This window comes from Tachyglossus aculeatus, chromosome 9 (genome assembly GCF_015852505.1).
Source record: "Tachyglossus aculeatus isolate mTacAcu1 chromosome 9, mTacAcu1.pri, whole genome shotgun sequence".
NCBI classification, from domain to species: Eukaryota; Metazoa; Chordata; class Mammalia; order Monotremata; family Tachyglossidae; genus Tachyglossus; species Tachyglossus aculeatus.
In genome coordinates, this window is record NC_052074.1 from 52,845,483 (window position 1) to 52,867,620 (window position 22,138).

The 22,138-nt window shown below is 42.8% G+C and overlaps 1 protein-coding gene across 2 annotated transcripts in view; it reads right to left on the bottom strand.

Annotated features, from left to right (window-relative positions):
- STK39 (serine/threonine kinase 39) overlaps positions 1–22,138 on the bottom strand; it is a 218,150-nt gene that overhangs the window by 94,842 nt on the left and 101,170 nt on the right. For both annotated transcript variants that reach the window (XM_038751810.1, XM_038751809.1), the window contains exons 9-10: positions 20,321–20,369; positions 20,152–20,217 (exon numbers count right to left, since the gene is read on the bottom strand). In XM_038751810.1, coding sequence (XP_038607738.1) covers positions 20,152–20,217; positions 20,321–20,369 — 115 coding nt within the window. The remainder of the gene's footprint in view (positions 1–20,151; positions 20,218–20,320; positions 20,370–22,138) is intronic.

Consider the following 22,138-nt stretch of genomic DNA (forward strand, 5'->3'; position numbering starts at 1 on the left):
GAAACCCCAGAATGTTGTTTAATTCCATCCTTCTATATTTTACTTCTTCATAACTTGTTCAAGGACCTTTCTTCCTTCAGGAGTTTATATGTGGAAATATATTAAGAATCACTGCATATTAATCTAGTTCTTCAATATTTGAACTGGCCAGTAGTAATTTAATGGAAAATACAGAAAATCTGAGATCAAAGTGAACTCCAACTGTGTGCCTTGAACTTTCATTTGTCTTATAACTGCAGAGGTGATTTTGATATTCAAAGAGGCAGGGGTGAACTTTTTAAATCTGGGCTATGAATCTGAAGAAGACGGCCCCATGGGGGAGGGGAAGGAAAGTGGGGGTGCAGGACATTGGCAACTACTGCAGCACACTCCTCCCTCACAACTCTGAGCATGTTGCTTCACCACTGCAACAGAGGAGGCTAACCAAAGTCCTCCTGCTTGTATCAAAAAATATCAAGGATGTCAGAGTTTATATGCCTTCCAAGGTATTTAATCCCTGGGAGCCAGCAGAGCTTGCAGTGAAGCCACAGTGGAATCACAGTGTAATAATAATAATGATAACTGTGGGGTTTGTTAAGCACTTACTATGAGCCAGGCACTGTACTAAGTACTGGTGCGGATACAAGCAAATCGGATGGGACAAAGTCCCTGTCCTATGCGGGGCTCGAAGTCTCAACCCCCCATTTTACAGATGAAGTATCTGAGGCCCAGTGAAGTGACTTGCCCAAGGTCACAGAGCAGACAAGTGGCAGAGCCGGGATTAGAAACCATGACTTCTGACTCCCAAGATAATGCTCTATTCGTTATGCCATGCTGCTTCTCTGTGTAGCGTAGGATCCTGATTCCTAATTGTGCCATTTCAGCTCCATCTTCACACTCGCTATCTCCAACCCCGGTTCACGCCCCTCGCCGCCAAAGACTTCACTGGGCTTGGGCAGGTCAGGTAGAAGCAGCGTGGCTTAGTGGAAAGAGCACGGGTTTGGGAGTCAGAGGTCATGGGCTCTAATCCCGGCTCCACCACTTGTTAGCTGTGACTTTGGGCAAGTCATTTAACTTCTCTGTGCCTCAGTTACCTCATCTGTTAAATGGGGATGAAGACTGTGAGCCCCACGTGGGACAACCTGATAACCTTGTATCTATCCCAGTGCTTACAACGGTTGTAACGGTGCTTACAACCACTGGCGCTTAATACCATTAATATTATTATTATTATTACCAAATTAGAGTGGCCTACTGGAGCAGTCCCGAGCTGCCAGTGGTTCCAGCCCAGGCCAGCGTGGTCAGCAGGGCAGGCAGAGATGGTGAGGACCCATCTCTGTAGTAGGAGAGCCACTCAGGGGATGGGGGAGGTGAGGGGGAATGGGGAGCCCTTGCCACCTCAGGCTCCTCAGCCAACACAAGTCCCATGGCAACCGTCCCACCTGGTCCCTTTCCCCAAGGTTTTCCCCTGGCCCAGGCTCCAAAAGGAGCTGAGCCACCAGCAAGATGGCTGTATCAGACTCTAAGGAAGCTAATATTACTGCTGCCAGTCTGTGCTGTACCTTTGGAGTCCCTTCTGCACACCAGCCCTATTAATAATAATAATGATGATGGCATTTATTAAGCGCTTACTATGTGCAAAGCACTGTTCTAAGCGCTGGGGAGGTTTCAAGGTGATCAGGTTGTCCCACGGTGGGCTCACAGTCTTAATCCCCAGTTTACAGATGAGGTCACTGAGGCCCAGAAAAGAGAAGTGACTTGCCCAAAGTCACACAGCTGACAATTGGCGGAGCCAGGATTTGAACCCATGAACTCTGACTCCAAAGCCCGGGCTCTTCCCACTGAGCCACGCTGCTTCTCAAGTGAGAGCAGAATACCAGTAATGACAGCGGTTTTTGAGCACTTTTTGCACAAGAGCACTGTAGTAGGGGGTTGGGGACCTTGATTGCTGCTACAGAGGCACTTACAATTTAATACGGAAGATGGAGGATAAGTCAATGAATAGACATAAGCAGGGTAACAGTAACAGAAACAAATGAATAAATAAATCAATTAATACAACTCAAACTTTCTGTGCTATTTAACCCTTGCAGAAGGAGCTGAAGGGAGTAGCCAAAGGGTGCCTAACTGGAGAAAGAAGTCAGCCTTCTACAGCCTCTCTGACTGCATACTGGTCGGCCTGGTTTGCCCTGACATTTTACCTTCTGAGACTACATAAACCAACGAAGAATGAGCCCAACTACAACCCTAGTCTCCCTCGGAACACTCCCCAAATCAAAGGCCTCCAGGCAGCTCTTCTTTCTTTTTTTCTATACCTCTCCAAAGCCCACATTGTCTAGTGCCCAGATCCCTGAATGGAAAAATCAAAATCGAATGGCATTTTGGTGCCACTGACTTGCTGTGGGGCACTGGACAACTATTTTAACCTTCCTCTGCCAGTAAAACAAGAAATTTAGGAGTGATTTCTGTCACAGAGAACTCAACATCACCAGCAGACTATTTATCGTGGGCCCACAGAACAGTGCTAGAGGTAGAACTAAAAACAGTGCTCTTACAGCCCTTTAGAAATGTAAGCTGTTAACGTGCCCTGAAGGCAACAGCAGTAGTGGCTGTAAAAAAAAATTGTGATGTAAAGCTTCTCCCCTTTTCAATCCAATTGCCTAGTGTCAGTCAGGGTTTTTGGATCCTCATAGTTGTGCTCCTCTGGAGAATTGCAAGGCTGTCGTAAATGGACCTGCTCACCTTCTCTCTCTGCTTTAATCTTCCCAGGGCTCGGCAGTCAGTCAATCCATCAAGCTGCCTTCTCCTCTCCCAGACTCCAGAGGGTGAGCCCACGGCAGAGATGCAGAGGCTTTGGGATAAGCAGGCAACTGACTCTCTCTCAAACCTGGATCTCAGGGGACTAAGCATTCTTCCTGGGGTTTCTAGAACTGACCTTGCCTTTCCGGTTCTCATTTTATTTTTAGCCCACTATGTGTATTTTTGAAGTTTTAGCTTCTATGATGTTGCTTCCAAGTACAACCGAGTGATTCCTATGACTACTTTGACAGGCTGAAGACACTGCCATCATGCTGCACCCTCAGCAATGCTACTCTAATACTTTTCCAAAACTCAGGTTTTCAGCTACCCTCCCAAGGGTGCATGCTAATGCTATATACATACATCTCCTGGTCAGTGGCATCATCTTTAAAAATGAGGGGCAATTCTCTCTCTCTCTCTCTCTCTCTCTCTCTCAATGTGACTCAGTAGCATTATCCTCAAAACTGAAAGAACAGATAATGTCTGTACATATATACCCACATATATAGGCACACACATGTATCACATTAGCAATAAGGGAGACGAAGAATAAGTGAGTATCCCGGACGGTCAGAGACAAAAGATTCTGAGCTGAAATGACTAATATTCATTCATTCATTCAATCGTATCTATTGAGCGCTTACTTTGCACTAAGCACTTGGAAAGTACAATTCAGCAAGAGACAATCCCTGCCCACAGTGGGCTTAAGGTCTAGAAGGTGGGAGACAGACATCAAAACAAGTAAACAGGCATTAATGTAAATAAATAGAATTACAGATATGTGCATAGTTACACAAGTGCTGTGGAACTACTAGAACATACCATCATCCCAATGCACAGACCTTGAACTTGTGTCAAGCAATGGCATCTATTGAGTGCTTACTCTATGCAGCACACCGTAGTAAACAACTGGGAAAGTACAACAGAGTTGATAGACATGATCTCTGCCCACAAGGATCTTACAGTCTACAGTGTCCTAATCCTCTATCCCTTAAAAACATCACCTAACTCCTCTCGCTTCTCTTGGCAAACACAGGAACACCTCAAAGAACCAGAAGCCACAAGGTTAAGGCATATTATCTTGCTAGACTTCACCTGTCATCATTTCTCTCCCAGCCTCTCTACTCCAGTTCCCTCATCTTTACAGCAAAGTACTGTGATGTATGACAACTGGGTGAGCTGGGAATCCTGACTGATGGCAAAGATATATCAGAGCTTAAACTGACTGAGCAGGTACCTCATACATCTTGAAAAAATTAGCTCCAGCATATATGCAGGATCACATCTACCAACTCTACTGAATTATACTCTTCCAAGCACTTAGTTTAGTGTTCTGCCCACAAAAAGTATTAAAAAATACCACTGATTTATTGAGACTTTCCAAAAGCTGAAAAAGGCATCCATCAATGAGAAACACCGTGGGCTAAGGTGGAAAGAGCATGGGCTTGGGAGTCAGGGGTCCAGGGCTCTAATCCCAGCTCCATCATTTGTCTGCTGTATGACCTTAGGCGAGTCACTTTAGTTCTTTGTGTCTCAGTTCCCTTTTCTGCAAAATAGGGATTCAATACCTGTTTTCCCGCCTACTTAGATTGTGAGTCCCATATGGGACTTGATTACCTTGTATGTTCCCCAGTTCTCAGTATAGTGCTTGACACACAGTAAGCGCTTAACAAATACCACAATTATTCTACACTGTAAACTTCTTGTGGGCAGGGATTATACCTACAATCTCTATTTTATTCTGTTCTTCCAAGAGCTTAGTACAGGGCACTGCACACAGTAAGTGTTCAATAAATACTACTGATTGATCCAGGGCAGGAAGTCTGCACCAAATTGGGGTCTAGCAATCTAGAACTGGATTCTAGCTTCCAAAAGGGCTGCAAGGGCTTTCCCGGTGTAAAGCAATATGGAACACACCACAAACAACAGCAACAGTCAATACATCAACAGAAATTACCTAGCAACTTCTTCAACTGAGTCCAGAATGTCGTCTACTTCTTACTGACTTTATTCCAATTTGAAAAGATAATTTACCTTTCCCAATAGTAGTCCTGTTTCAGGGTCGCACCTGGAGAGTTTCCAGTACTCTAACAGTCTCAACTACAGGAAGGAGAGTCAAGCAGAGGTATACCCATTCCATTCCTAGCTCGGGCAGTGGCTAGGAAGTGGAAGGCAATCTGCTATAAATCCAAACTCCACTGTGCTGGGCAACAGCGACATGGCAAAGAGTTGAGGGCAGAAACTTGAGTTTACTGTATGGAAGGAGGCAATGGTAAACCACTTCTGTATTTTTACCAAGAAAACTCTATGGATACATTACCAGAACGATTGCAGATGGAAGTGGGGTGTTCTGGGAGAGATTTGTCCATGGTATTGCTATGGGTCGGAGACAACTCGACAGCATAAGACAAGTGGTAGTACTAGCAGCACTTTTTACAATTTTCCTATATTTTAAATCATAATTTATTCTTATTTTCTCCCTCTGCCGTGACCCCAAACTGACGAACAGCAGGTGAGGCAACAGCCTAAGTGGGTTGGAAAAAGGGAAGGAAACCTCAGGACCACAGAAATGCAATGCTCTTTAGAGAGAAACCTCTGGGTGGTGGAAGAGAAGGGCTGGATGAGGTGTTCTGATGGCACCCTCTAGTGACATTTACAAAGACAGAGAAATTCTGTATTTCAAGCGCTGAAAAATACAGAACTGTCAACTTTAGGGACTCAGAAACAAACTGGATCTGTGGAAAACATTAACATCAAAGGAAGATCCCCGAATTTCCAGATCAGGAATGGGTGATCATTCCAGCTCAAATAATGACTACCCATGACATTCTGGTCTTTATCTTGGTGCAAAATAGTGTAAAATACCTGTAAATTGTGCTTTGAACTTCTTGGAAGAAATCTAATAAGAAAGGGATTAATCCCATGGAGCAGAGAAAAAGTGAGAACAAGAAAGGCATGGTGAGTTATGGAACGACCAGGAATACTCTATATCTTATGTAATACATAACATTAATTATTATATTTATTAAGCATTTATTATGTGCCAAGTACTGCACTGAGTGATGGAGTAGATGAAGAGTAATCAGGTTGGGCACAGACCTTAACCCACATGGGGCTCACAGTCTCAGGTGGAAGGAGAGCAGGTATTAATCCCCACTTTACAGGCGAGGGACCTGAAATAGTGAAGTGATTTGCCCAAGGTCGCACATAAAATAAGATGAAGACCAGGGAATAGAACCCAGGTCTTCTGGTCCAAAGGCCCAGGCTCTTTCCACCAAGCCTCGCTGCTTCAATAATATGTGGCATGTATTAAGGCCTAGCATAGACACAAAATTGGAGAATTCCTGTTCAATCAATCAATCAATCGTATTTATTGAGTGCTTACTGTGTGCAGAGCACTGTACTAAGCGCTTACGAAGTACAAGTTGGCAACATATAGAGCTGGTCCCTACCCAACAGTGGGCTCACAGTCTAGAAGACTGTTCCATAAGGGACTCACAACTTACTTTATCTCCATTATGCAGATGAGGAAACTGAGGCCCAGGGATATTAAGTGACTTGCCCAAGTTCACCTAGTAGGCCAGTGACAGAGCTGAGATATACATATCTGTAATTTATTTACTTCTATTAATGTCTGTCTCCCCCTCTAGATTGTCAGCCTGTTGTGGGCAGGGATTGTCTCTCTTTATTGCTGCATTGTACTTTCCAAACGCTTAGCACCGTGCTCTGCACACAGTAAATGCTCAATAAATACAATTGAATGAATCAGAAGCCAGGTTTTCTGACTCCTAGTTTAGGGCTCTTTCTACTTGAAAGTTGCCTCCCTTAAACTGATTTTAAAGGATTGGAACTCTGTTCTGCCTTTATCAGCCTTTATTGTGGCCAAAAATTTAAGAAAGACTCTTCTTTAGCTGCCTAACATTTTTGGTCCTCCCACCCGCCCCCCGCAAACATTTCCTCTTTTAGCCAACTCTTCCTTAGTGACTCCGCAATGTCTCCATGAAACATGAAGACCCTAGTAAAGGCCTGTGTCCTCTCAGCTTTACTTTGATCTTCAAGTCTGGAATCCTGGCTTTGCTGCCAATCTCTGCAACAGAAATTAAATTCCTCCCTATCTCTTGAATGCTATTCCTTCCCTCTAACCAGCCTGTTGGAACTCTTCTTTGCCACAAAAGGCTGGAAGGAACCTCTGCAGGGGGCATCATTTAATCTATTCCTGTCATTTAATCAATCAATGGTATTTACTGAGCCCTTCAGTGGGCAGAGCACTGAAATAATAATAATGATGGTATTTGTTAAGCGCTTATGATGTGCAAAGCACTGTTCTAAACCCTGGGTGATACAAAGTGATTAGGTTGTCCCACGTGGGGCTCACAGTTTTAAGCCCCATTTTAGAGATAGGTAACAGGCATAGAGAAGTTAAGTGACTTGCCCAAAGACACACAGCTGACAAGTGGTGGAGCCGGGATTAGAACCCATGACCTCTGACTCCCAAGCCTGAGCTCTTTTCACTGAGCCATGCTGCTTCTCTGTACTAAGTGCAGCGTGGCTCAGTGAGAAAAGCATGGGCTTGGGAGTCAGAGGTCATGGGTTCTAATCCCGGCTCCACCACTTGTCAACTGTGTGACTTTGGGCAAGTCACTTCCCTTCTCTGTACCTCAGTTACCTCATCTGTAAAATGGGGATTAAAAATGTGAGCTCCATGTGGGACAACCTACCTTGTACCCCCCCAGCGCTTAGACCAGTGTTTGGCACATAGTAAGCGCTTAACAAATGCCATTATTATTATCATTATTATTATTATTGTTTGGGGGAGTACAGTACAACAGAGTTGGTAAACACATTCCCTATCCACAGTGAGCCTTCGGTCTGGAAGAGGCCACACTTAAATCTACAGAGGCAGAGCAGGAAGGTGTTTTTTCAAGATTCTTTCTTAAAATGCAAATGTCATAATGGTCTTTCTGTAAGACTACGTACCTATGATTTAAGACAGAGATGAAAATGAAATCCACAGGCTATTAAATGTACTTGAATTATCGACTAAATATATCAAAATAATTCTGATGTTTAGCATTCCAGAACTGAGAAAAATATCGAATTTACTTTCAGCTTCTAGGCTGAATCCATCCTAGAGGCACAACTCTGCACTTTGGTGCTTTATTTTCTGATCAACATCAAACAAAAACAATGCTGCCCTCTGCTGGACATACTTCTCACCGAGCAAAGTACGGTGTAATAGTAATACTAGGCTTCCAGCAGCCCCTAAAATTTCCTTTAGAGTTCAAATTCACTACTTAGACTCTTCAGTTACTAGTTTGATTTTACTCAGGTCCTTCCACAATTCTGGGGTTTTTCCCCTGATCCAACCACTACCAAGTCCTAAAGCCTATTATGAAACCTTCTCCTAGACTGGGCTCCTTTTCCCACACTTCTAAATCCAGAATCTATCTCCATTTCTTTTAATGGTATTTGTTAGGCGCTTACTACCTGCCAGGCACTATACTAAGCATTGGGGTAGATACAAGCTAATCTGGTTGGACACAGTCCCTGTCCCACGTGGGGCTCAGAATCTTAATCCCGATTTTACACGTGAGGAAACAAGCACAAAGAAGTTAACTGACTTGCCCAAAGTCACACAGCTAACAACGTCATTTGCTGCTAAGCCTTTCACTCACACAAGTCTTCCCAGCACGAAGCAACATCAGCACCTTTTCTTCCTCCCTTTATATCCCCAACCAGGCCCCACCACCTCTCCAACTCTCAATCCCCTTTCCCTGCAACCTCACTTACCCCTACTAGGTATTCCACAGAAATTATTACCTCATTATTACCCATTCCCTCCTATCATCTCCCAGTAACCCACAAAAACTTCAAGGCAGCCTTCCAAGGCTGTATGGAAGCTTGCTGTGGGCAGGGAATATATCTACCAACTTTGTTGTATTGTACTCTCCCAAATGCTTAATACAGTGCTCTACTCACAGTAGACACTCAAATACCACTGAGGAGGAGGATGGAAGCAACAAGTTTCAATAGTGACAATCAAGAACAATGCTTGCACATCCACGTATGCCTAGGACTAGAAAGCAGCAGTAGTGGTAATGGTATTTCCTGAGCATCCACGGGGTCAAACACTGTACTAAGCACTTGGGAAACCCTTACACTCTAAGTCCCTTTCATTCATTCATTCATTTAGCACTTACTGTGTGCAGAGTACTATATTAATCACTTGGGATGCTACAACTATAAACACACATTCCCTGCCCACAACGAGCTTACAGTCTTGGGGGCACAGGGAGACAGGCATAAATAAATTACAGATCTGTACATAAGTGCTGTGGGGCTAGAAGGGGGGATGAACGAAGGATGCAAGTCAGGACAACACAGAGGGGAATGGGAGAAGCTTATGGTCTAGATGGGGATACACACACCAATATAAATAATTTGTACTTTTATCAATCAATCAATCGTATTGTTGAGCACTTACTGTGTGCAGAGCACTGTACTAAGCACTTGGGAAGTACAAGTTGGCAACATATAGACACAGTCCCTACCCAACAGTGGGCTCACAGTCTAAAAGGAGGAGACAGAGAACAAAACCAAACATACTAACAAAATAAAATAGAATAGATATGTACAAGTAAAATAAATAGAGTAATAAATATGTACAAACATATATACATGTATACAGGTGCTGTGGGGAAGGGAAGGAGGTTAGGTGGGGGGGATGGAGAGGGGGACGAGGGGGAGAGGAAGGAAGGGGCTCAGTCTGGGAAGGCCTCCTGGAGGAGGTGAGCTCTCAGTAGGGCTTTGAAGGGAGGAAGAGAGCTAGTTTGGCAGATGTGTGGAGGGAGGGCATTCCAGACCAGAGGTAGGACGTAGGCCAGGGGTCAACGGCAAGACAGGCAAAAACGAAGCACAATGAGGAGGTTAGCGGCAGAGGAGTAGAGTGTGCAGGCCAAAAGGGAGGTGAGGTAGGAGGAGACGAGGTGATGGAGAGACTTCAGGAGTTTTTGCTTGATTCGAAGATTGACAGGCAACCACTGGAGATTTTTGAGGAGGGGAGTGATATCCCCAGAGTGTTTCTGTACAAAGATAATCCGGGCAGCAGAGTGAAGTATAGACTGAAGCGGGGAGAGACAGGAAGATGGGAGATCAGAGAGGAGGCTGATGCAGTAATCCAGTCAGGATAGGATGAGAGACTGAACCGGCAAGGGAGTGGTTTGGATGGAGAGGAAAGGGTGGATCTTGGCGATGTTGTGGAGGTGAGATTGGCACGTGCTGGTGACAGACTGGATATGTGGGATGAATGAGAGAGTGGAGTCAAGGATGACACCAAGGTTGCAGGCTTTGTGAGACGGGAAGGATGGTAGTGCCATCTACAGTGACAGGAAAGTCAGGGAGAGGACAGGGTTTGGGAGGGAAGATAAGGAGCTTAGTCTTGGACATTGAACACTTACTGTGTACTAAGCCCTGTGATATTGCATCTACCACAGGGCTTAGTACATAGTAAGTGCTCAATGCCATAATCATTATTTACTTTCACTCTGCTCTTAACCTAAGACTTATAGAGAAAAAGTCAAAAACCTTTGAAGCTTCTAAAACCTTCCTTGGTCCCAGTCCTGTCCACACTATACATTTCCCAGTTCCTATCCAAGCCAAATTGTTCCCCTGGTCTCAGACACCAAATCATAGTGCTGAGAAGACACATCATCTATCAGGAACAAAGACACTCTCAGTCCTGTTCCTCCCACCCTGCACCTCCCCATACACACACACACACACACACACACACACACACACACACACACACACACACACACACACACACACACACACACGTTTCAATGCACACACACAGGTTAGGAAACAGTGAGACAGGGCTTTTTACACCTCTGTAGGGCCTAGTGCCCAATTTTCTTTCAGTCTTGAGCATATGCTAATTTGCACAGCAGACAGAAACCACAGATAATGAGTTCCAGAGAGCCACCTAAAGGCCTGTAAATGCAAGCAGCACCACAAAGTAGCCCTTGTGCCTCGCTCTGGGGAGAAATAAGTCAGAGATCAGCCAGCACGGTGAAAAGGTTCAATGGCATTTGTTCAGAATAGCTATTTTGGCCCTTCTTGCCTTCCCCTGGGATTTTGCCCTTCATACTCTCATTTACTTAGGTTCGAAAGAGAGGCAGAGATAAGCTCACAGAGGGTCATGTGAAATACAACACCTCTTTCCTTCCGTAGGGACAAGTGAAAGGCTTAAACAGACTAATATAACTACATATCGCTCTCAGAACTGATTAATGTCACAGATTAACATTATACCATCCTGTATCCACCCTGCACCTTTGAACCTGAAGCCCGGATGTCCATGTTAATTAGCTGTCTTAACAGTCCTGTTCAACTGGCACAGATGACTATCACTGTCCCCATTTTAGACAGGCAAACTGAGGCCTAGTAAATACCTCCCTGGGTCCTGCTATCAGACACTGGAAGAATTGAGAACAGGGCAAAAGCTGTTCCCCACTGCTTCCATATCTGATATCTGGGACAGGCCACAGTTGTTGGGGTCACGGAGGGGAACCTTTCCCCCCAACTGTTTACCCAACTGCTCCCTTCCAGACAGCCTCTCAGAGCTGAGACCCACTGGCTGGACAGGTGAGACAAAACTCCCTGTTACAGCCTCTTAAACCGCAACTCCTCTCTCTGTTTGGAAAACTTCAGGGTTAGGGAAGCCCTCAGAAGCAACACTGTCAACCAATGGCCCAAGTAGGATAAAATAAAATAAAAAACTTTAAAAAAATTATTAGCCCAGAGAACTTCTAGGGTCCTACTGACCACTGGAAGGAAGATTCATTCAGCTCATTTAACTGCCAGGCAGAAACAAGCAAGTCTGCCCTTAGGTATTTATTTTTCCAGTTTAGAAAAGGAGTCCCTATTCCCCTGGGCAGATGGTAAAACAACAAACCAACCAGGCACCTGTAATTTGGTCAACCAGCTGCTGTCTGGTAGTTCCTGCTTCAGAGATGGGTCTTGAGCTTCACCCCTGAGGAAACCAGCTGCAGTCACCTTTGAATCTCAGAGGGAAGGGCAGTTGCCAAATGGACTTTTCCTCGAAATCCACTTTTCCTCATACACCCCAAATCCTTACACTCGCAATTCGGGAACCAGGAATACTTTAAAATCAAGCTTACCACCTCCAACAGGTGGGCACACTCCCACAGCCCTGCTAGGACCAGGAGCAGGGAGAGGGGAAGGGGAAGAATAGAAGCAGGACAAAATGAGGAGCCTACAAAATTTAGAACACTGAGAAGGCCATGGTGCAGCTGGTTTTTTTTGTTTGTATGTATGTATGCGCAAGGTACTGTACTAAGCTCTGCAGCAGATACAAGGTAATCAGGTTGGACAACACAGTCCACGTCCCACATGGGGCTCGCAGTCTTAATCCCCTTTATACAGATGAGGCAACGGAGGCACAGAGAGGCTAAATGACTTGCCCAAGGTCACCCAGCAGAAAAGTGGCAGAGCTGGGATTAAAACCAGGTTCTTGGACTCCTAGGTCTGTGCACTTTCCACTAGACCACCCTGCTTCCGCTGTTACTGCAGCAGAAGTCGTGACTTGAAGCAGTGAGAAGTCCGAAACTCTGCTCCTCCTGCCACAAGCTCATTTTGATAGTTTGGGGAAGTGGGGGCGGGGGGCGGGGGGGGGGGGGGGGGGGGCGGGTTTGCATTTCTCTTTGTTCTTTTTTGTGGCTTTATTGTTTTATCATTCCTTCAGTGTCTGTTGCCAGTCCTCTCAGAAGCAGCGTGGCTTAGTGGATAGAGCAAGGGCCTGGGAGGTCATGGTTCTAATCCCAGCTCTACCACATATCTGCTGGGTGACCTTGGGCAAGTCACTTCACTTCTCTGGGCCTCAGCTATCTCATCTGTAAAATGAGTGTAAGCCTTTTGTGGGACAGGGACTGTGTCTAATCTAACTTGAATCTACTCCAGGGCTTAGAACTGTGACTGGTACATAGTAAGCACTTAAGTACCATAATTATTTTTATTATTCTTAAACTGTGAACTCCTGGGAGGGCAGGAATCAGGGCTAATTTGTACACCTACTGAACACCTACTAAACGCCTACTGTGTGCAGTCAACACTAACCATATTGTTCCTTCATGGGGAGTGGGGTCCCTTCCCCAGCAGAATGCACTAATCTAACAGCTCCCATGGGCAGGAGCATGGCCACTCATCTCACATTAAAATTAAAGACAACAGCATCCCCAAATTCTCAGTAGTAGTAATATTATTATTATTACTTATAATAGTGGTTAACACTAAGCTAAGTCCTGGGATAGATGCAAGCAGATTATACCTGTTCCACGTGGGGCTCACAATTGAAGAGAAAGGGAGAATAGGTACTGAATCCTCATTTTACAGATGAGGAAACTGAGGCCCAGAGAAGTTAAGTGACTTGCCCATGGTCACACATCAGGTAAGTTGCAGAACCGGGATTCAAAATCAGGCTTCCTGACTCCTACTAGGTGATGCTTCTCGGTTCCAGAAGAGGGGTTTCCAATGCTCAGTAGTGACCCAGTTCCAAGTTTCATTTGCGGGAGCAGCCGTTCTAGTGTATTTAAGCTCTAAGGAGGAAACTGAGTGAAAGAACTGAAGATAGCAATGACCAAACTAGTAGTCCCCCTGAAAAAACAAATCACATGGGAAATGGACCTACATACCATTAAGGATGGCAGAAAGTCAAGAAGGAAATCATCTACCAACTGATTCTGAGTGTTACTTTTGTTGAAAAACACTCTAGGTGAGCAGGAGACTACAGGAATTTTTTTTTAAAGATTAACTCCTTTTACTATATCCACTTCTAATCTCAGCACAGTGAATTCATAGTAGTAAGGCAAATTGCTAACACTGAAGTTTCAGAAAATCAGGCTGAGAACCATCATGGGAAAAATCCATCTTAAACCCCATATAATTCTAGACTATAATCAGGTAAAAGAGATGGAGAGACATAAGCTAAAGTTCCATTACTCATCAAAAAGGAGAGAAAGATTCAACTATCACACTTACTAATTCACAAGGGTTACAACTGATGAGGTACTACAACTCAAAAGATAAATTATTTTACTGTACCAGGTAATTAAAATTACAGTCACTACCAAGTGGCCAATTTGCACAATGAAACAAACTTCAAATTGATTATTTTAAATTTCCAGAGCTTGACTGTTTTGCACATACTTACAAAAATCCTACAAGAAACCCCTCACAAGTGTTGGCACTGTGCTCTGCACACAGTAAATGCTCAATAAATACAACTGATCAATTGAAGAATACCAAAACTGGACTGGGAGTGTTAATATTCAGCTCTTCACAAGAGGCAGATCTGTGACCAAAGGAGGCTATCTTGTCTTATGCTGTCGAGTAGTCTTCGACTCATAGCAAACCATGGACATATTTCTCCCAGAACGCCCCCCACCCTCCATCTGCAATCGTCCTGGTAGTGTAATCATATAGAGTTTTCTTGGTTAAAAATATAGAAGTGGTTTACCACTGCCTCCTTCTGCGCAGTATATTTGAGTCTTCACCCTTGATTCTCTCCCATGCCGCTGTGGCCCAGCACAGGTGAGTTTTGACTTACAGCAGATTGCCTTCTACTTGCTGCCCAAGCTAGGAATGAAATGGATATGCCTCTGCCTGATTCTCCCTCCCATAGTTGAGATTGGGAGAGTATTCGAGACTGGGAGAGTATTGGAAACTCTCCAGGTGTGACCCTGAGAGGGGAAAGGAGGATGAGGGAGAAGGAAACCTATTCTAGTACTCTAATCCCTTCCTTTTAGAATCCTTAAAGACCTTTTCTTCGGAATTGGACCCTTCTGGAAGGAAATGAGTGAGTTAACAGGAGCCTTTAGAGGAGTTCAGCCAATCAGTGATGCAGCCCAAGAGGCTCTCAACCTCTGTTCTTTCTCTTCCATGTTATCACCTAAGTCATATGCTTAGGCCAAAGAAAGTGTCTTTAATTTTTCTAACCTCAGATCGACTGGGGGTGGAAAGCTGAAGAAATGGAAATTTGGCTAGGCCGTTCTTCAGAAGCAGTAACAATTGTAGTTAAAATGGTATTAATTTGTTTCCCTCAGTCTTGAAAGAGCCAGGCAGAGGCCCACAGTCAAACATGCAGAATTTAGTCTATGAAAGCAACATTGTGGTAACTTATTATTTCACTTTCACTACTGGGATGCTTTCCACTCTACGGGCTTGGTCATTGTACTGCTGGCTTTGATATGCTAAGCATCTTCTAAGTGTACCATTAAGAATAGATTCTTTGTTGGTCCCAGTGCTCTTTTTTTGAAGAACTCTGTGTCTATTACAGGAAAGTAGCTTAACAATTCAGCCTCATTATAATGCCTGCCTAGCCTCTGAAGAGTCATTTTATGCAGGATTTGGACAGGACCATGAGAACTTTCCAAAATAAGATGTCCCATGAGCTTTGGGTGCCAAGCATATACAAGTCAGCATATGCATTTTCAGGCTCTCCACCTCATCTTTACTTCAGCTGCAGTGTAAAACTATTCCTTTAAGATGATGACAAAGTACAGCTCACATTTTAAGCTACTAGTGGAGCAAATTTTTCCTTGCCTCTCAAAAAAAGCAGGCAAAGCTTGCTTTAGGACTTGTGGCTTCTGGTAGCTAAAGATAGTTGCCATCTCTACCTCTCAGAACCTGAGCCCTACATGGGTCAGGGAAGGTGTCCAATCTGATGGTCCTGTAAAATCTTGTGCCAAGAGTGTTTGACACATACTTAGTATGCTCTTTAATCAATCAACGGGATTTATTGAGATTTATTTATTTAAATGGTATAGCAGAGTACTACACCATTAGGAGAGAACAACACAATGGAGTTGGTAAAAACAGTCTGCCCACAACCGAGATGGCTTCAGAGGCCACAATTTCCAACCATCTGATTGTTGTTATACCCAAAGCAGCATAATCCCCTCTCTTCCACCATTCAACACCTACCCACTCAGTAATATCCAGGCACTAGGAAAATGTAACCCACTAGGTCACCAACAGTCAGGTGCCCTAAAATAGTCATAAAGACAAGGAAGGCACTTCAATATTAAACACACAAAATACCACAAAAAATGGTTTTGGAACCTCTCAAGTCATAGCTACTGCAATTCCCTATTCCTTCTTGGGAAAAACATTTCTCTTCAACAATTGTTTCACTTCTCCAAACTTTACAGAAGATTCAAAATCATTTCCAGTATAAACAAATCTCTAAAACATTTAAAAACTAATTTTGCTGTTCCAAAGAGGTGGTCATAAAATTGGTGTTCATCTTTTAAATACACTGCATACCCACACCCTTTTCATTTGGCCTTTACATAAACACATCATGAACTTATATTCTACAATTTGGAAGGAAAACTATACTGCCAACATCTCTCCAATTTAGACTGATCAGGTGATCAGTAATCAGGTGATTACTCTCCACCTTTCCCTATCTCTCCTTCTAGACTGTAAGCTCTTTGTGGGCAGGGATGTGTCTACCAACTCTGTTTTGTATTCTCCCAAGCGCTTAGTTCAGTGCTCTGCACACAGTACACAGTCAATAAATGCCACCAACTGATTCACATGAATGAACACAAGCATCTTTGTGCTATATCTATATGTAGAAAGAAAAACTGGCTTTAGGCCGTTTCTGAAAAATAAACCCAAAGGCCATAGAAGGAAGAATCCAGATAAAAGACTATCTCAGCTAGTGCTGGAAGTAGTAATAATAATAATAATGGCATTTATTAAGCACTTACTATGTGCAAAGCACTGTTCTAAGTAGTAACAGTAGCATTTTGCGTGCCCTTGGTCAGTACAGAATAATGAAGAGACCTATCCCCATAAGGAACACATAGTAGTGACACCTATCAATCAGTGGTACTTACTGAGCGCTTACTATGTACAGAGTACTATATTATGTGCTTGGGAGAGTACAATACAACAAAGGTGGTAGACATTTTTTCTGCTAACAAGGAGTTTGTAGTCTACAGTAGGACACAAACATTAAAATAAATTATAGATACAAACATGAGTTCTGTGGGGCTGAGGGTGGGGTAAATATCAAGTGCATAGACAAGGCAGGAGGGAGAGAGAGTAAGGGAAATGGGAGCTCAGTCAGGGAAGGGCTCTTGGGAGAGATGTGATAAGCTTGTTGTGGGCAGGGAACTTGTCTACCTACTCTGCTGTATTGTATCCTTCCAAGCATTTTGTATAGTGTGCTGCACATTACAGCAGACACCCAATAAATACCACTGATGATGATGGGAAGGCTGGAGTGACCAGGCCCCCGCCCACGGAGAGAAAGGGAATTGGTGTGTGGGGGGAGTAGAGGGGTAGCCACTCCTCACTTACTTGGTCACATTATGGCCTGCACCACACCCCAACATCCTGAAGGCCATTCACCTAAGGGAATTAGGTAGGTTACTGGGTGCCTCTAGCATTCCAGTTCGGCATCATATTTTTAAATGGTTAAGCAGAGCTCTGAACCCATTGCCTGGTTCTGTTAGGCCATGGATAATTGAACTGATGGTTATTTTCAATGCTGGACTGGAGTTCAAGCTTTAAAGTTCAATCCTGAGGACAGGTTTTAGGACCAAAATTGATTTCTTTGACGGAGACAGACGAACAGCACCTGGATCGCCAACCTTACTTCCTAACTAGATCTGATTTTCACAGCCCTATGATGGGCACAGAGGCTATAAAGTGAACACCCCAAAATTGTTTTTATAGGTATTTTATCTGTACTGTGAGTCCTTTAAAGCCTCAAAGTAATTAATTATCACATTCACCCTTCAAAAAACCTTTTTCACCCATTCTCTAGGAATGGCTGTGGTGCAACTGCCTCTGATATCGATTAGCCAACTCTATTGTATTCTCCCAAGCACTTAGTATAGTTCTCTGCACACTGTAAAGGCTCAATAAATACAAGTGATTGATTGATTAATATATATGCCCTTGAACAACTGTTCTATTGGGATATAAAGCAAGAAAATAAGAGGCCCAGAGAGAAGAAAGACCTCAGGAGACCAAGGACAAAAATCTACTACAGAGGAAAGTGAGCCAGGAGCTGGACAGTGTGGCAAGCTAATTACATAATTACTAATTACATATAGTTGGAACTAGTGGCAAACCCAGGCAAGTCTGGATCTTTCCTGAGTCAGAAAGATTAGATCATTTAAGGCCTTTTTAAAAATGCAAACAAAAAGTTAGAAAATACTGACTGACTGTAAAATGCTTGATGAGAATCTCAGAAAAACCCCAATATTTGAAATTCTTTATAATTTTTGCTTAAATGTTATTGGAAAGCAGCAGTTGGGAACCCTAAGTTTGCTTCTGATTCACACAGCATATGAAAACTGCAACAGAAAAATGGACCGTGCTTTAACATTAAATCTTTAACCACAGAACAAAGCTCTTCAAGAAAAAACAAATAAACTGGATCACTGCTTTAAAATCCAGATGAATTTTTACTCAGTGGTACTTATGGTTTGCTGCATTGGATTGGTATACACAATGGTGTCTTCCTGTAAATGATTTCAGTGTCCATTTGCCTCATTGAAATATAAGCCCCTTGAGGGCAACTACTAACTCTAGTGTACTCTCTCAAGCACTTAGTGCAGAGCTCTTACACTGCAGGAATTTCATAAATGCTACTGAATCATCAAAAAATTTGGGCCCTTTTGGAATAGTAATAATACTAATAATAATTATGGTATTTGATAAGTGCTTACACCATACCTAGCACAGTTCTAAGCACTGGAATAGACACATGGTAATCAGGTTTGACACAGTGCCTGGCCCACATGTCTTAATCGCCAACATCCTTAATCCCCATTTTTACAGATGAGGTAACAGGCACAGAAGTTAAGTGACTTGCCCAAGGTCACACAGCAGACAAGTGGCAGAGCTGGGATTAGAATCAATGTTCTCTGACTCCCAAGCCCATGTTCTTGCCACTGGGCCAGGCTACTATTGCTTCTGCTTCTGAATAGCTATCATTGCCCCCACATAACGCTACAGGAGCCCACCCATACCACTAAGACAGTGCCAAACCATCATTTACTGATTACCAAAATTCATAATGACTTCAAATCCTAAAAAAGATCAATATTTTCAATATAAGGATATCCAATGATCAAATATCTGACTATTTTGACTTCTCAGTAGAAGCCCAATTACCTTGAACACACTCAAGCACAGAATAATCAAATTGATCTCTGCTAAAATGGTTACGGCATTTTCTAAATGAAGGTCCTTATGATTACTTATGTCATCTCTCTAGCATGCAGCAGCAAAATAATGCAGGAAAGCAAGGAGATCTTTAATAGGCAAAAATGGTCAAACATCTAGAAACCATGAAAACGAAACCTTTTAATTCCTTGCTTTCTGTCTTCCACTTAAAAACTGGCTTGCTCTACCTCACCTCTTTACAATTTCATAGTAGTGGCTGATAGTGACAACGGAAACCCATAAACGAAACCAAAATGCCTTATTTTATTCATAAGTTTCAAGCTCCTTTTTCCCCAAACTGATAACAAAGGAGTAAAAACTGCCTTGAAATAAACCTCTACTGTGAGATATTAATTTTCAGGTTTCAAAAAAAAAATGTAACTGGGGAGGGACAGTTTTTTTTTTAATTTGTTTGAATTTCTAATTTGCTAGATTTTGTTTTTATGATTCACACACACTATATACTAAGATTATTGTTTCTTCAGAACTATTGCTCTTTCACAGCATTTGCAAATGTCACAAATGTGAATGCTAAATATCACAGCCACCTGTTGACCCTCATGGCAATGTTCCTGCAGTCTTGTTTATTTGAGGTTATTGGACTCCAGAACACAGCAATATAGCTCACTACGGGCAGGGAACATGTCTGCTAATTCTCTTGTACTGTACTCTCCCAAGAACAGTGCTCTGCAAATAGTAAGCACTCCCTAAGGAAATCCTTCACTTTTTATAAAGGAAATAGAAGTAAAATCCCCTAAGTGTCAAACGTGTGTGTGTGTGTGTGTGTGTGTGCGTGCGCACACATATGTGGGTGCATATACATGTCACAGAATTTTATTATTCCAAATACATGTTTAGAGTACTAATGACAGTAGATACATTGACATCTCATCCCTTAAATGTACCACACCAAGTTGCATAATTAAGATGGATTCAAAAAGTGGAAGAGAGAGTAACTGAGAAGGAGAGGAGGGAGAAAGGCAGAAGGAAGAAAAGCAAGCTGAAGAATCCATTCCTTTTCTTTATTTCTACAGGAATCAAATCACATTTCTCTAACAAAATTAACTTTTCCAAAGAGAATACCGGTCAGAAAAACCTTACCTTTTTTGCTCTTTGTGCTATATCTGGTGTTCTAGTAAGCAGCTTCTCAATCAAAAATTCTCTATTCTGCAAAACAAGCATTTCGTCAATTAAAAATAATAAAGACGCTTAAAAATTCATGGTAATATCCAAAAAAGTCAATTCACTTGAAGGGTTATAAGAACTTTACCTTGGCTTTCTGGAAGAATTTGCATTTTAAAAGTTCTGCAGCTGTGGGTCTGAAAGATCAATAATAAATTAGAGCTGTAACAATGACCGCTCAGTAAATACAGTTCTGTAATGAAACAATTCAATTTCAGAGTAGTTTAAAATGGCAGCTTAGGAACAGCAAAATTTTTGCTGAACTAATTAAACCAGGATCCAAGATGAATTTTTTTTTTATTGCTTCTCATCACACCTCTATTTCAAACCCTGCTATAAATTCCTTCATGCTAAAGGCTTGGAACATAATCAATTCACAGTCTTTTGATTATTTCTTTAATTGCATTCAGTGTTTGTGAAAGAGTCAGGCTGACAGGGCTGGAAGCTAAATCCCTTCATTTATTAAGAAAGCTGCTGCAGCGAGCTGTGGCATGAGCCCCAACTGAATAACTAAATGTGAAATCTGCTGCAATGAGGAGATACTTTGGGGTGAGTGAACTCTGCCAAGACTTCCCCAAAAGTAATTTCTACGCAGTATGAAATACGTTAATTTCTGCTTTGACTACAATGTAATTTTCAGGGAAGTTTTAATTATAAATATTCCTGTTAAACTTAACCTTGTCATGATTTCTTCCTTCTATCCATGTTCATTCACTCAGGCTCCTTGAACTATGCTCTCTAAGAAGGGTATGGCAGGATTAGGGAAGACAGACCAAACCAAAGAAAAACCAAGTGGAATTACTGTGAAAGTACCAAAACCTTTGCCATGGCATTAAAGGTTCTCAGGCCCTAGTGAGAATACTATTTTACCCAAAGATTTCATCTATGGCATAGAATTTTAGTACCAGACTTATCAGTGGGCAGTGATATTTGTGTTATTGCAGTTTTTGGAATAACCCACCCCATTAATCCCACCAAATGATTTCAGTAATTAACCAGATATAGACAGTCAGACTGGACGGACTGGAAATCCCACAACTGGTGAGATGGTCTTGTTTTGAGGGGAGGGGTTTCAGTCTCACCAAAGGCGAGACCCATCAAGGTCTTACTTTGGGACAGAAGGGCTGGGGAGAATCCTTCAACTGTGGTTGAAACTTTCGTCTGTGTGTCTGTGCACTTCCCAGCTTCTTTGTGCCCGTGTTCCATGCCTTTGTCGATGTGTCTCCCTCCCTGCTTCCACCCTTTTTAATCAATAGTATTTACTGGACACTTATTCTGTGCAAATCATTGTATTACGTGATTGAGAGACTACAAGAGAATTAGAATACATGATCCCTCCCCTCAAGATTCTTAAAATCTAGTTGGGGAGACAGACACTAAAATAAATTACAGGTAAGAGAAACAAGAGACTTTAAGATAGGTTTATGTGCCCCCTATCCTGCTTCCCGGCAACACCTTCCACCTTGCCCAATCTCAATCTTTCTCTATCTTCTGTGTCTTTTTCTTTTTCCTATTATTCTTCTTTCTTTTTCTCTCTCTGCATTTTCCGTCTGTTTCCTACTTCTATGGCTCTGTTATTCCAAATTTCTTGCCTCTTCAGCCCCACCCTCTAGCTCCCCTTCCGTAACCATTCCCCTGCCCCATTCCCTTGAGTTCCTGAAAATCTTGTTACCTTGGCCTGGACAAGTCTGTGAGCCACCCCTTACTCATCATGTCCGAAATTTTGAATTTATCCTTAGGCTAAAGCAGATCCCAGATCTCAAAAATGATGTCACTTTCTTTTATACAGCTCAACACTATCAAATGGACATGACTGGGGACACATTATGAGTGAATGTGCACAAACACAACATATGAAACACAACATACGATGCTTCTGAAGAAGTTAAGGATGTTTCAGAGAAGC